Source organism: Malaya genurostris, chromosome 3 (assembly GCF_030247185.1).
Source record: "Malaya genurostris strain Urasoe2022 chromosome 3, Malgen_1.1, whole genome shotgun sequence".
Taxonomy (NCBI): Eukaryota; Metazoa; Arthropoda; class Insecta; order Diptera; family Culicidae; genus Malaya; species Malaya genurostris.
This window is the reverse complement of record NC_080572.1, coordinates 126553120-126568144: the sequence shown is the minus strand read 5'-3', so window position 1 is coordinate 126568144 and position 15025 is coordinate 126553120. Positions and strand designations below refer to the sequence as shown.

Below are 15025 nucleotides of genomic sequence, written 5' to 3'. Positions count from 1 at the left end.
AGAATTAATCATTAGGACCACATCGTGTCTGTTGATTTTACAATAAATAATTAAATAAATAAATAAACTGAGTATCTATCCAATAGAAAGTACGTAAAAAGTTGGGTGGATGAAATTCATGTATGTTTTCAGGTACAAGTAACGTGATTTATTTTTTGAATGATGATATCTATAAATCTCATCAAACGTGATCATTCGGGAGATGTGATATAATGGAAACTCTGTTTCTGTATAATTTAGGATATTTTTTATTACACCAGTAATTTTCTGTATGATGCAAGTTGAATTATTTTTCGCGGGTTTTTTTCTGACAATTATAACCATCGTACTTCTTCAATAGTATTCCTCTCCAAAACAATTTCCACTAAAAAACCTCTACTATTTTGTTGCATGGTTCCACGCTCGTTTTTCTGTTCCATGTCACGCAATGGTTTTTCATATGCACATTAGTCATCTGCACACATACTTACTACGTCAAGTTTAAATATATTTTGCAAATATTCTAAATATGTTCCAATACATTTTCACCATTCTACCAATGACAGTAGCTTAATTTTTATATTGAATATTGTTTGTTGCCTTTTTGAAAATGTTCATCATTTGTCATCATGTGCAATAGTGATGTTGGAAGCTGGAGCACTTGATGAAGGAAAAAGTTGAACTCAATGCTAATCTCTGAGATCAGCTCTAAGTGTTACAGTTACTGCTTTTTCGGAGCCTTGGCTTTCAGTTATCGGAGTAGTCGATGTTGTTTCATCAAGCTTATGCAATTGTTCTAGTTGCTGCCCTGTTGGATCACACAACTTTAAAATGTGCCCCGTAGAGGGATCCTCGTCGTGTTGAAGTTCTGTTTGATCTTCGTTAGATGCCATTTGATCAGTGATAGTGACAATATTACTAGTTGCTGATGTTGTCATAGCTGATTTAGGTTTGCGGCTGTCAAATGGCAACCATTTGCTGTTATTAAACTATTTTATAAAATATTTTGCCAACAATGCATAATTCTGGCATTTTATTATTAGTTATGAAATAGTGTTTAGTCAATAAAAATGGTTTAATAGGAAATACATACAAAAATTGATGAGTACAGTTTTGCTTCATGTGGTATGTGTCAAAATCATCTCGCACTTTTACAATTTTGCCATAACATTACTATCTAAAACAAATCTTGCTTTCGTAATTCTGTACAGTTCAGTTACCATATTTACGTTTTTGCTTGAGAAAGAGCAACTCGGTGTTTGACTTGTCATATGATACATTCGAATGAAACATCGAATAAAAATTATAGACTGCAAATCACAGAGTTAATATAAGTATCAAGAAAATACGTGAGTGTTTGGTTAGTATCATTTATACATTTGCTGATTAAAAATAATAGCGAGGATTATACGCTTAGCTTCATTACAACGGAGTATTAGCTTTAAAAAAATGTTTGAGGTTACTTTTCGCTTCATTTCGCGAAAACAAAACAACAGAGACACAGTGAAGATAACATTTCTTGAAACAATAGTGTTGATGCAACATAGACCGTATGCTTGCGTTTGATTGAAAATATTTCGTGTTATCATTTCGCTATCATTTTCTCATACTAACAGTTTTTTTGCTAGCTCTGTTTGTCACATATTTCTGCAAGCAAATATTGTATCTTTATCTATGCACGCTTTTTGGAACCGTCCTGTACACAATTTTCAATCAATCATCTGGACAAGAAGAGACGAACAGAAAATGAACAATATGATAATCGGTTACAAGAATCATGAACAGTATTGCACCAGGAATTAAAAATAGGCCAATATTTACAACAAATATTAACTCCTCGCCTAGCCACACCACAGAAGGAAATGACAATAACATGAAATTAGCAAGGATATTAAAAGGAACAACAACAAAAACATTAGGAAGTCGAACAAAATATAAGAGAATACTCACATTCGGAGCAAACGTAAAATCTTCGACCATTTTCCCTTAAAATTTGCTGTTTTTGGCCAGTTTTTGAAAACCACCTGGTGATGAGTTAAAGAAACATGTTCATTAATTTGTTAAAATAGGAGAACTTACTCGACTCGGACTGAGTCGGTCGTAAATGAGAATAATGGATATTGCTTCTCACCAATCGTTATTCGCTTAAATCATATAAATCCACAACCAACGTGCATTGGGCTATTTTCAAATATTATTGGTGGTAAGCAAAAGCCTTCTACAAGTCTGAAGTTTACCAGATCTTTTTGTATGACAACAAATGAATAAGCTCGATTTTTATCTTTCCATGTATATTGAAACTCACGGTCAGTTCGGTTAGCTACACAATTGCTGGTATAATTAAAATTCGAATTCTAAAACTCTTCAAGCTTAATTGTTTGCATATCTGTTGAAGTAATGATAGTTGGTTAAAGTGTACAAAATTTTTTTGTCCCGGGGAAATTGCAACATATGCAATAAAATAATAACGTTGGCTGCTTAGTCTAGAGACAATTGTTCTCATTTAACTTTACATTGTTTACACGAGGTTCGATCTATTGTCTGTGGAAAACATAAACATAAAAAATACAAAAACATCCAAAATTTCGATCAAGAATATTTTTCCCAAATAGGTTCCAATGTTCCATTTCGCAGAACACACTAATTTATGTACAATTATTGTACTGAATTTTTGCTATTCAAAAAAATTAAAATCTTCAATTAAAAAACGAATAATCAATTAAACATTTTTTTTTTATTTTCTAAAATTTCATGAGCATATTTTGCAATAGCAGATATTGGTTGTGAACTATTAAATGTTTTAAAATTATCATACATCATTGATTTAATTGTAGCCAAGCATTGTTCGTATTGAACAGAATAAAGTTTTTTTTTATAATTAATTCTTGTTGTAGTTCTATTTGTCAAATGTCGGCGATCACTAATTTCAATTCATAAGTATCTTTAATTATAGTGTGTTCAAACAAGTGGTCGAACTTTCTGAGAAAAAGACAAGAAAAATATGCTCTGGATAAAACAGGAATCGGTATAAAAATTGTTCGAAGACTTCTCACAGGGAGCAAGCACTGTTGTGATTCATTATCACAACATATTCAATAGTAATTATTAGCTTCGGCGTTTTAGAAAAACGCCACCGTATTCTCTGTTATTAAATTTGTTTGTTTCTATAAGTGTGTGCATGTATGCGTGAGGGCTGATTTCTTGACGTTTAAATCATTATTAAATAATTATGAGCTGAAGCTCACATTGAAAGATTTATTACCTGCTAAGTCATCCTGTTATTCACACTCAACTCTTTTTCAGGCATTTTTGTGTCGTAATTTAATGCTCATTTTAGGCAAAAATAAGCAACTATCGTTTTCGCGTAAAAAAGAGTTAGGTGTGATTTCATGTCGTAAACTCTTTTTTTTTTAATTTGTATATAGCTCTCTTATCTATTGTCTGCTTATTTTTTTTTATTTTTACTGTAACCTCGTGGCGGTGTAACCGGTCGTCCAGAGTTTATGCCGCTGTATTGAAACTTACGTTTGTCAGCTGGTTTCAGAATCTGGAAAGAACACATAAGTGTGTCGTCCACAGACATCATCGCTCCTGAAAACGTTACACCAAAATATAATTTGAGTGAACGGACATTTAGACTAGCAATAATGTTCTTACCTGCGTTATCGAACTCGCCACAGTAGTTTGGTGCAGAGAAGAGAGTAACGAGTTGCCGCTTAGCAAAGAATTCGTATCCATCTTCAACCACCTGATGGGCTCGGCATATCAAGTCAAAGTCATGTTTACTTAAAAATTTGCCAACAATCTGAAAATTGAAACAAAAACACATTTGAATGTTACAAAATATATTTATATTTTAATTATTTATTATTATTATAATTATATTTCAAGTGATCCGAAACGGGAAATGAGTGAATAGAAAATTTTCTCTATAAAATATGAATTCTTCATGGTTATTCGTCGAATGTTATGCTTAGATGTACATATTTCAGCAAACAGTTATTTCATGAGTAAGCAGTATAGGTGCATCTTACCATTATAGGTCATTAGACATAACGGTCGTTTGGCACAAGGTATTATGTGCATGTGTGAACTTCGGGTGGAATTCTTTGAAAAGTTTTGTATGGCGGGATATTCGTTTGGAATTTCGAAACAACTATGCCTGGTAACAGTTGTACCAAACACAACAACATAATTCATGTTACATGTCATCAGAAATATGATCAGCAATTTAGGGTTAAATTTTCAACAGTGTGAGGTAACCATAAATAAGTCAAAAATGAAGTTTCCTCAAGCTTTTGGAAACAATAAGGAAAACTCATCATGCTTGCTTGCTATTTGCCCACTCGGACGGCAGTTTTGAGGTAGTCAGACACATATCAGTCCCGATGCTGAACTGGACGTGTATAAAAAGTCAACCGTGGTCGAATATCGATCATAGTAAATATTATGATTAAACATTAGTATGTAAAACAAGAGTAACTAAATCACATATTATTAAAAACACTTGTACTGTAAAACGTTGACGTAATACACAAAAATAAGATTAATCAACAGATATTTATGAAAAAATGCGAATATTGATCATTTTTCCTTGTTCTTTACACGTAACTGGACGTCGTGGTGTGCACCTTCCATAGACAATAAAAAAAACCTCAAACACACAGGTCGCGTTCTCATATTCGTCATCTAACACTCGATGTGGATAGACGAATAACCTACTACGACTAATTACGATTTTGTTTTATTTTTTATTCGCAGTTGTCTACCTACCCAAGCTATGGGTAAAAACCGCCATAGATCCGAGAAGGATCCAAAGGATGCTAAGCGTCTGAAGCCAAGTGATGTACAGGTAAACGACCGTTTGCTGAGTAAAAACCAATATGCTGATCTGCCAGTAGATGTCGAAGAGGAACTGCAGAAGAAGGAAAAAATGCCGCCTTTCTACCTGAAGGGCTTCCCACCAACTCTACGCCCGGATTTCAACACACTGATCAGCAAAGGACTACAGGCAACAATCTGTTTATGTACTGAATGCTACAAAATAACTGTTCCGGCTTTGAACCACTACAAAGGAGTGGAATGCTATCTGAAGCAGACAAAAGCGGAATACTTCACACACGATATTGCCGCCAACAAACCTATGAAAGTTGTACTTCGAGGACTACTCGACATGATGGAAGCCGAACTAAAGCAGGCACTGTCGGAGGCTGGACTAAAGCCTTTGATGGTATTCAAAATGAAGCGCCATAATACGGACAAAAAGTTTAGAGATCAACTGTACCTGATTCATCTGGAGAATGGCTCCATCACCATGAGTCAACTGAAAACGATTAAATCGTTATTTCACATAATCATCGAATGGCAAAAGTATAAACCGGTACACCGGGATGTCACACAGTGCACGAACTGTTTGAACTACGGCCATGGAGCGAGGAATTGCCACATGAAAAGTCGGTGCGGGAAATGTGCCGAACCACACAATACCAACGATTGCCTACTAGATAACATCGCTGTAAAATGTGTGAACTGTGATGGCGACCATCCATCTACTAGCAAATCGTGTCCCAAACGTGCTGAGTTCACAAAAATTCGACAACAGGCGTCCCGCAAACAATCAACGCGCAAGAATGTTCCACAGAAGGATGAAGTTAATTTCCCACGGCTCCCACCGAAGAGGGATATTCCGAATTCGCCGCCACTTCCTCGCAGCAATCCAAAAGATTCAGCCGCTGGATCACAAAAAGAATCTTCCTCAAAAATCCCTCCTGGATGGGGCAATAATCAACCACAAGCAAAGGATGACTCTGGTGATTTATTTTCTGCTGAACAACTGATCGTCATTTTTGAAACAATGACAACAAAACTACGAAACTGCAGAACGCGGTTAGATCAAATCAACGCCTTAGGCAAATTCATCATCGAATATGCAATATAATGAGTTGGTTATAGTAAATTGGAATGCTTGCTCCTTCAGGAGCAAAACTGCTGAATTGACCGACTTTCTTCAAGAGAAGAATGCCGATATTGCTATTTTAACTGAAACTCATCTTAAACCTGAAATTTCTATTTTTATTTCCAATTACAGGATTCACAGGCTCGACAGGGCAACTACCAGAGGAGGGGGAGTTGCCATTGCCATTAAACGATCCATTCAGCACAGGCTTCTGTCATCCTTTAAATTGCAAGTCATAGAAGCCATCGGAATTGAGATTACAACGACGATGGGACCCATCATCATCATTGCAGCGTACTGCCCCAAACAAACCAATCTTCGAGATGGTACGTGTGCATCATTGAAGCGAGATCTGGCTATGCTCACTCGACGACAGAACAAATTCATCATTGCTGGGGACCTGAACGCACGGCATGAGCTGTGGGGAAACAGAAGACAGAATCGAAACGGATTCGTACTTGCCGAAGATTACGAAGCTAGACAATACAACATCTTCGCTCCGGATCAACCAACGCGACTTTCCAGATCGGGAGTTCATTCCATTTTGGATATATTCATCAGCAACATCGCCATAGACAGCTCTCCGGTTGTCTTCTACGAGCTCTCTTCTGACCACTTTCCAGTAATATTGACGTTGGGATCTTCACCAGAAACAGTGCCTATTCAACCACGGAGGAACTATTATCGCACCGATTGGGTCCAATTTCAACAAATCGCCGACCAACTTATTAATATCAATGTTCCACTAGATTCCCCGATGGAAATCGATGCGGCCCTATCTTCCTTCCAGCATTCAATCACAGTCGCTCGTGATAGGACGGTTCCAGTACAACATATGCCGAGTTCCTCTCTTCAAATCGACAGTGTCACCAAGAAACTCATCCGACTTCGGAATATCTATCGGAGGCAGTATCAACGAACTGGCATCCTAGATAGGAAGACTACTTATAACAACTTAACTAGGATAATCCAGATATCCTTGAGCTTCGCAACAGGAACTTCCAGCAAAAGCTTCGAGAAATTCTCCCACATTCAAAGCCCTTCTGGTCCTTAACGAAGGTGCTTAAGAAAAAACCGTAGCCTATTCCTCCTCTGATGTCACCCCAGGACGCAGCTGAAGGAATACCTTTAATCACACCAGTAGAGAAGGCAAATACGCTAGGCCAGCAGTTTGTGTGTTCTCACAATTTAGGACTCAACATTGTTAGTCCATATGAAAGAGCCGTTGCTGATAGCGTAGCTGAGGTTGACCAATCAGACAGCTTGGTTCCTGAGGAAAGTAGAGTCACTGCGAATGAGCTGATGGCTTTTGTGAAAAAATCCAAAAATATGAAGCCCCCGGTTTCGACAACACAATCAACATTGAGCTGAAACATTTGAGTATTCGCTCATTTGTCTTCTTAGCTAAACTTTTTAACAGGTGCTGGGAGCTTGGTTACTTCCCTTCAATGTGGAAGTTAGCTAAAGTTATCCCAGTTTTGAAACCGGGGAAAGATCCTTCCTTTTCCAAGAGCTATCGGCCCATCAGCTTACTCTCTGCCCTATCCAAGCTGTTTGAAAAGTCAATACAAAGGCGAATTCTTGCTTTTGCAGATGAACAGGATATATTTCTGGAAGAACAGTTTGGGTTCCGGAAAGGAAGATCCACCATCCACCAGCTCACAAGGGTTAACAACGTCATTCAGCAAAACAAATCAGTGTCCAAAACGACTGCCATGGCAATATTGGATATTGAAAAGGCATTCGATAATGTGTGATTGGATGTTGTGGATATTGAAAAGGCATTCGATAATGATAATTTGCTGATGATACTGCCATTCTTTACAAAGGTCGTGTCATTAATGCTCTGAAAAATAAACTACAGACAGGTCTGGACGCTTTAACGGAATATTTTACAAGCTGGAAAATTGTGATCAATGCAGCAAAAACTCAGGTCATCTTGTTTCCACATTCAAGATCTCCAAAACTTGTTCCATCAGACGAATGCAGAATACGATTCGGTGATGAGGTCATTCAATGGTCCGATGAAGTTATCTATCTAGGACTCATCTTTGACAGACATCTGATATTCAGGTCACATGTTGACAAAATCATTCAAAAATGCAGCATACTCATTAGGTCTTTGTATCCGCTGATTTGTAGAACATCTAAACTATGCCTGAAGAATCAGATGGCTGTCTATAAACAAATCATCTACCCCGCAATTGAATACGCAGTCCCTGTTTGGCGGGGCTGTGCACGAACACACAAACTTAGGCTTCAGCGCATTCAAAGTAAGATCTTAAAGATGATTCTAAATCTACCCCCTTGGACAAGAACTAGTGAAGTACATGAGATGGCCTCACTGGATATACTAGAACAAAAATTCGAACAATACTGCACGAAATTTGAAGAGAGGTGCTCAATCTCTGAAATACAAATAATTCAAAATTTGTACGTATTAGATTAGGGATAGTTATAAGTAGGTAGACATTTTATAAATAATTAAAATAAATATTATGATTAAACATTAGTATGTAAAACAAGAGTAACTAAAACACCTAATATTAATAACGAATCGTATGAACAACAAAGATGAAAGGCCAAAGGGTCAAAACACTTGTACTGTAAAATGTTGATGTAATACACAAAAATAAGATAAAAAAAAAAAAAAGGTCGCGTTCTCATTCGCTTTTCCAGCGTCGTGTCGAGCAGTTCTCAACTAGCAGTAGCAACAACAGATTATCAACAATCGCATTCAGCTTCCGAACACTGGATCTGGATATGGGTACTGAATTTTGTATTGCACTTTGGAATAAAATCATAAAACTGAACTCGTCGGAAATTCGAATTTTTGACCTACCATAATTCTAAACATAATTTCAGCTTGAGAATTTAGTTCCAGATAAAAGGTTCAGATTTTGAAACTATAACTGCATTCTGGAACAGATTTTTGGAACTGAGTTTAGTTCCTTAGTTTGTGTTCGAAATTCAAATCCACAATTCTGATTCAGAAATTAAATTTTAAAATCCTGGAACAAAATTCAGGATACAAATTTTAAATCTAGAACCCGGCACTGGATGTCGGATCTAAACTCTGAACCCGAATATTAAAACTGACTACCGTACTAGGATTTAATTCCCGAATTCAGTTTCAGGATTCAATTTCTAAATTCAGTTTCCGAATTCAGAACCTTCATGCTGGAACTAAATGCGAAACTTTCATTCTGAAATTAGTTTTTAGAACTGAATTCCGTTTCTTTATTTAGGATCGGAATTCAACTTCAGAATTCAGTTCAAGAACTTCTAGATTCTAGAATCGAGTTCAGAACTAAATTCATCTACTGAATTCTGAACCTGTTTCATATTTCGAATTGGTTCTTGAATTCAGTTTTAGTTCCTGAATACTGGCCCAGTATTCAGGAACTAAAACCTGAACTTTGTGAATTCTATGAACAAAAACGTCAATTCAAGTAACTTTCATGTTGTGAGTTTTTGTTTGTGGCCTAGGTATAACCGCTATCGGGTAACACGTTGATCTCAATAGAATAATAGACGAAATAATAAAAAAAACTTGTCGAACTGACTCAAACGATATATGACACTCGGTTCAAAAGTCGTTTCTCATTGATAGCATAACCTTTCTTTATGAAAAAGGCAAAAATTTAATAAAAAATATGTTCATAAGTATGTTTCGGTGCACCATAATTTCCTATTCAACTCTGAGCCAAAATAACGATGTTATTATACCGAAAATAGTTCAAAACATGTGTAGGGTAACGGCTCCCTATTTCATCTGAGCTCCTATTTCCATCTCATCCCTTCACCTCATTACTTTGAACATAAATAATATCTTACAACGTACCTGAATCAAACTGTAGAATGTTTTAAAATGATTATTCAAGCTATTGTCACACTTTCTCATTGGAAAAAATGATCTTAAATTATTCGGTGATCGTTCTTTTCATTTAAAACAAACTCACTTTTCAATTTAGGGCACCTTTTCGTCGCAAGATTTACAGTTCGTCATGTCTCTGAATATCTACTAATCGATTCATCTCAAAACATGATCACTAATTCGCACAATTACACAACTATTGAATTCTTCATAAACTTCAAAAATTACAATACAAGCAATAAAAGTCTTTAATAATATGAGATGGAAGTTTTGGAAGTTTAATAATATGAGATGGAAATATATTTTCATAGAAAATATGTATCTGCTCTTTCTGTTTTCACTAATAAAATGAATCAGTTCAAATTGGTTTGAAATTTTAATATAAATGTGCATCATCATCAAATACTTGCACGAAAGATGTCCATTTTAACATGTGATTCTTCCGTTGATTAATAAACTTTTAAAGAAATACTGGCCCTTATTACCAGTGTCACTACACGGTGAAAACAAAGTGAAGTGACTGTGACCCTTATTATGGGTATCACTTCACGGTGGAAATCAAGTGAAGTGAATGTAGGTCCTTATTACGGAAGTCGCTTCAGAGACAAAAGTAATTACTAGGATTAACTTGATGTCATCATAAACATCACACTACCAACATTTTGTTGAAAAAATTAGTTTTTTCCACCACAGTGATTCACTTCACTATGCATGATACTGGTAATAGGAAAAATCAAGTGAAGTGACATGTAAGTGAAGTGAATGTGAAAATGGAAGTGAGAACGGAAATAAGGGCCACTGCAATCAGATATTAACAGATACTCAGAGAGAAAAGTCTAACTTTTTACTTCTCACTTTTTATGAACCTTTACAAATCTTTATTAAATTTAGAAAATTGGTATAAAATCTGTAATCTGATTTAAATCAGTATGCGAACGCCAAAATCAATACAATACAGATGAATCTGTTTAAATGGCATCTCTGGTTCTGCATTTTGTTTTTAGAAGAGCTAATGCCTAAATAGTAACAATTCTTTTTTTTTTTTGTTTTTTTTAGTTCTCCAAATTAACTGCACAGTAAAATTTGTAATTTAAAACAAAAGGTAACGAAAACGATCCAAAACATTTTAAACGTCGAAATGATTCCAAACTGTTTCTAATAATATCGTGTGTTGTTTCATAGTTGGCATTGAGCCCTTTTTAGGGAAAATTCTGATTCTGAGTGTCATAGTGCAATATTTTGGTTTTGATTGCTGTCGCCATTGCTAATTTATGGAATGAATAAAGGACCAACGATAGGTTGAATATAAAACCTTTGAGATGAAGTTAGGAACACAGTGTTTTTAGCTGATTTTTTAAATATTATTTCAATTTCCGAGGAATGTGAATCAGTTCTCAATGTGGAGCAAGGCAAATTAAGCAGGAATATGAAAAAATCGTTGTGATTTTAGTGGCTAAATCAGTTTTTTAAGGTAACGTCCTTACAAATGAGATGAAATAGGAAGCCCTTACCCTAAATTAATTGTATACATGATGATGAATGATTATGGGGTTTGGTGCATTACTGAATTTTAAAAATATTTGCAATACCGTAGCCTAAACAGTAGATTTTTTTTTGTTTCTTTATAAACCCCATCCCAAGGACTGGTTGAGCAAATGCGCAATATGAGAATTAACGAGTGCCTCATTAAATCGGTGTACAGCCTTTTTAGAGAACGCCGACTGACAGCGGCAGTGGAGAAATCAAATTCACTTCAGCGGACAACATGGGTGGGTATCCCACAAGGTTCACCATTGAGTCCTCTTTGCTTCAACATCTTTATCCATAACCTGTTCGAGACCCGAAACCCTGGCGTAATAAGAATAGATTTCGCAGACGATATAACCGTAACATATAGAGGGTCAAATCTTGAGGAAAATATCCGGAACATACAAACGGCCGTTAATGAAACTGTTGAAGGAATCAAAAGCCTCGCTCTTCAGGTGGCTCCAAATAAATGCAGCTCTATAATATTCTCAAAAAGCTTCGTCGACGTTGATATAATTCCAACAATAAACATCAGCGGGCTACAGGTGCCATATAAACAAAGCATGAAATTACTAGGCCTTCATCTAACACCGACATTATCATGGCGAAAACACTTTCTGAGTGTGAAGCATCGAGCAGCTACATACACTAACTTTATGAGATCAGTAGCCGGTCAGAGCTGGGGATCTGATCCAACGGCAATGTTGACGATCTACAAGTCATGTATTAGACCGATTTTAGAATATGCCTCAATTTTCTTCGGAAGCGCACCGGAAGCGGATACGATCATACTCGATCGTATACAATGGAACTGTATAAGGATTGCACTGGGATCAACTAAAACTACACATACTGGTTCCTTAGAAGTTATCAGTGGTATAATGCCATTGAAACACTGAAGAGACATAACAACAATGAAATTCGTTGAACGTCGGTATTCTATTCTAACATGGAATGAAAAGTTCGTCAGGACTACATTAGAAGGTCACTCGGCCAGCTGGATACGGCGGAATGTCCTTCAATACAGGTCATACACTGGATGGGTAGATACTATCGACACTCTACCATGTTTTCATTATGATTTGGACATTCGACATAAGCAGTTAAAAATTGATTATACCATTAATTATGCAATCTCACGGGACCGAAATGATACAACATCTAAAGTAGTGGAGCAGACTCTGCTACGCAAGTATCCTAATGCTCATCTACTTGCGACTGATGGTTCCAAAAGCAAGACGGACGTGGGATACACCGTAGTTGACGAGCAGATGCGAACCATCAGCGCAACGAAATTACCTAATCAAGTGTCTATATTGCACGCTGAGCTTCTGGCCTTGAGGAAAGCTGCCGAAATCATAGCTACATTGGAGACAGCAGAATATGTCGTTCTAACAGATAGCTTGAGCAGTTTAACTAGTCTGTCCAACAAGAGAATACATTCATACCAATCTCAGGCGTGGTTCGAAATCAAACACCTCGTTGATAAAATAGAAAGTAAGGGATCATCGATAACGTTCATGTGGGTTCCATCACATACAGGTATACCACTGAATGAAGCAGCAGATATAGCAGCCAAATCAACAAATCAAAATGGTGAACTTGAAACATTTAAATTCTCAAGCATCGATTTAAAGTTTCCGGTACACGCGCGAGCTGTATCCAGTTGGCAACGGGATTGGAACACCGGTACAAAAGGCAGGTTCTGCTTCGCAATTGTTCCAACAGTCTCAACATCAGCGTGGTTCAAGGATGGCGGATTTAGCAGACAAGAACCGTCCTTACTAGATATTGAATCTCATATAGCATAGACAGACTGCGTGTAGAGTGGTATTGCACTAAATTATGGGCAGATTGGTTTTACGGACAAATCAAATTAAAAAATAAACATTTTCTATAATGCTTTAAGATATGACACTCACATCCACGCCGAACGTGAAGCTAACACCACGATCATTCTCTCCGTAGCCATTAGTGTCCTTATCCGGATCCGACCACAAAAGATCACAGAGCAAACCTTGATCGGGTACGTCGGTTGGTCTCATGATGCGTCGAATTTGCTCCATTGATTGCAAATCTGGACTCAGTCCACCATGGCAGCAGAAAATTTTTTCGTCCACAATAGCCGCCACCGGCAAGCAGTTGAAACAATCCGTGAATGTTTTCCACATCTTGATGTTGTAGCGTCTCTTGCATTCATCGTAGAATCTATCAGAAGAGAGAAATAAAGTAAGTTAGTGAGGGCGATCAAATTTCTTGAAGTTGTTAGTTCAATTTCCACACGCCTATAGCGAATCATGTGACGACATGATGGTGTTTTCAAATAATAACATACAAATAACTGCACAGAGAGTTTGAAATGAAACAATCGATTGAGGTTATCAGTTAACTGTGTTATGAATCACGTAGAAAAATAACACAACCAATCATTAGAGTAATCTGGAAATGTTTTCTATTTGTAAGTGAAGCTGACATTTGATATTAATCTTGGTATAAACCAATGGTGAGTGATCAGAGGTGAACTAAATTTTACTCATACTCGTAAATTAATGATACAATTTATTTATGTCCTTTATATTAGCAGAGAAGGTTATGTAATTACTGGGAAAGTCGATTTTGATGGTATCCAAAACTCGTGTATTTTATCCGGATCCGACTTCCAATTCCGAAATTACAAGGTTATGAGGCTTAAACTTTCAAAGCGTCGTTTAAGAGCAACGATACGAAAATGAAAAAAAAAATTGACTCACCACTGTTTACAAATCGAAAAGGTTATGCTATTTTACGCCCAAATGAACAAAAACAATAATTGTTGGAGATGCAATGAAAGAAGAATCCCTTAGTTATCAGGCTGGCAAGTGAATTGCCGATTTCAATTTTACAGTTTTTCCAGGTTTGCGAGAAAAAATTTCCGGTTTGCGAAAAAATTCCCGGTTTTTTAATAGGCTCAAATCGTCTCTGCTTAGTTTTTTCTAATATTCGTTTAATTCAAGGTTTGAACAGATATCCTTTGTCCAAAAAAGAACATTAAAAGAGGTCCACTAATCGAGGATTGAAATATTAATTATTACTAGTGCAGATAAGAAACGCATAAAGCCTTCTTCTAGTCATCTAGGGGTTTTGGTAACCGAGTGCACATGACTGTTTTTATTGTTTTTTAATAAATCAATAAAGAACAACAATCCCTGAAATGGACGCTTGCTACTCTGGAAAACCAACAACAATCTATACCAGCAATTTCAAAGCGCTTTATACAGAGCTTTCTTCGTTCCTTCCGAAAATGAAAGTGGAAATCTCAGCTCGGCGGGAAATTTTTAAACGGCATGATGGCACAGCGAACCTGACACAATATCGGCATTGCCAGGACTTCGGCCATGTTACAACAAATTGTCATATCCACTAGGATCTGAAATCTACGTGATGGCTTTCTCAATACTTAGCAGAGAACTGACTGTTGAGTCGATGACTGACGTTTTACAAAGAGGGTTTATTCAATTAAGTCGAGTGCTTTTATAGCGACTGAAATCTGGCAACTCATTCGAGGTTTATATCTTTTTACCGTATCATTTAAGCCGACTGAAAGGGTGCTATATACATATTACGAACTACTACAATTCTTGCCTCTTCAGTTAATTAATACAATCCTAAACTTTTAATACATTATGTACATTATATAATGAAACAAT

The 15025-nt window shown here is 36.6% G+C and overlaps 1 protein-coding gene across 4 annotated transcripts in view; it reads right to left on the bottom strand.

The window, feature by feature from the left end:
- Nucleotides 1–224: 224 nt before the first annotated feature.
- The window catches only part of LOC131437536 (serine/threonine-protein phosphatase alpha-2 isoform), a 39803-nt gene continuing 25002 nt past the window's right edge, over nt 225–15025 (bottom strand). Inside the window, exons 4-8 of one of the 4 annotated variants that reach the window (XM_058606945.1) lie at nt 13262–13547; nt 3637–3784; nt 3505–3570; nt 1930–2003; nt 225–936 (exon numbers count right to left, since the gene is read on the bottom strand). In XM_058606945.1, coding sequence (XP_058462928.1) covers nt 1966–2003; nt 3505–3570; nt 3637–3784; nt 13262–13547 — 538 coding nt within the window. In that variant the 3' untranslated portion in view covers nt 225–936; nt 1930–1965. Of the gene's footprint in view, nt 3571–3636; nt 3785–13261; nt 13548–15025 lie in introns of all 4 variants that reach the window. The other 3 variants (XR_009230772.1, XM_058606944.1, XM_058606943.1) reach the window with 3 other exon arrangements.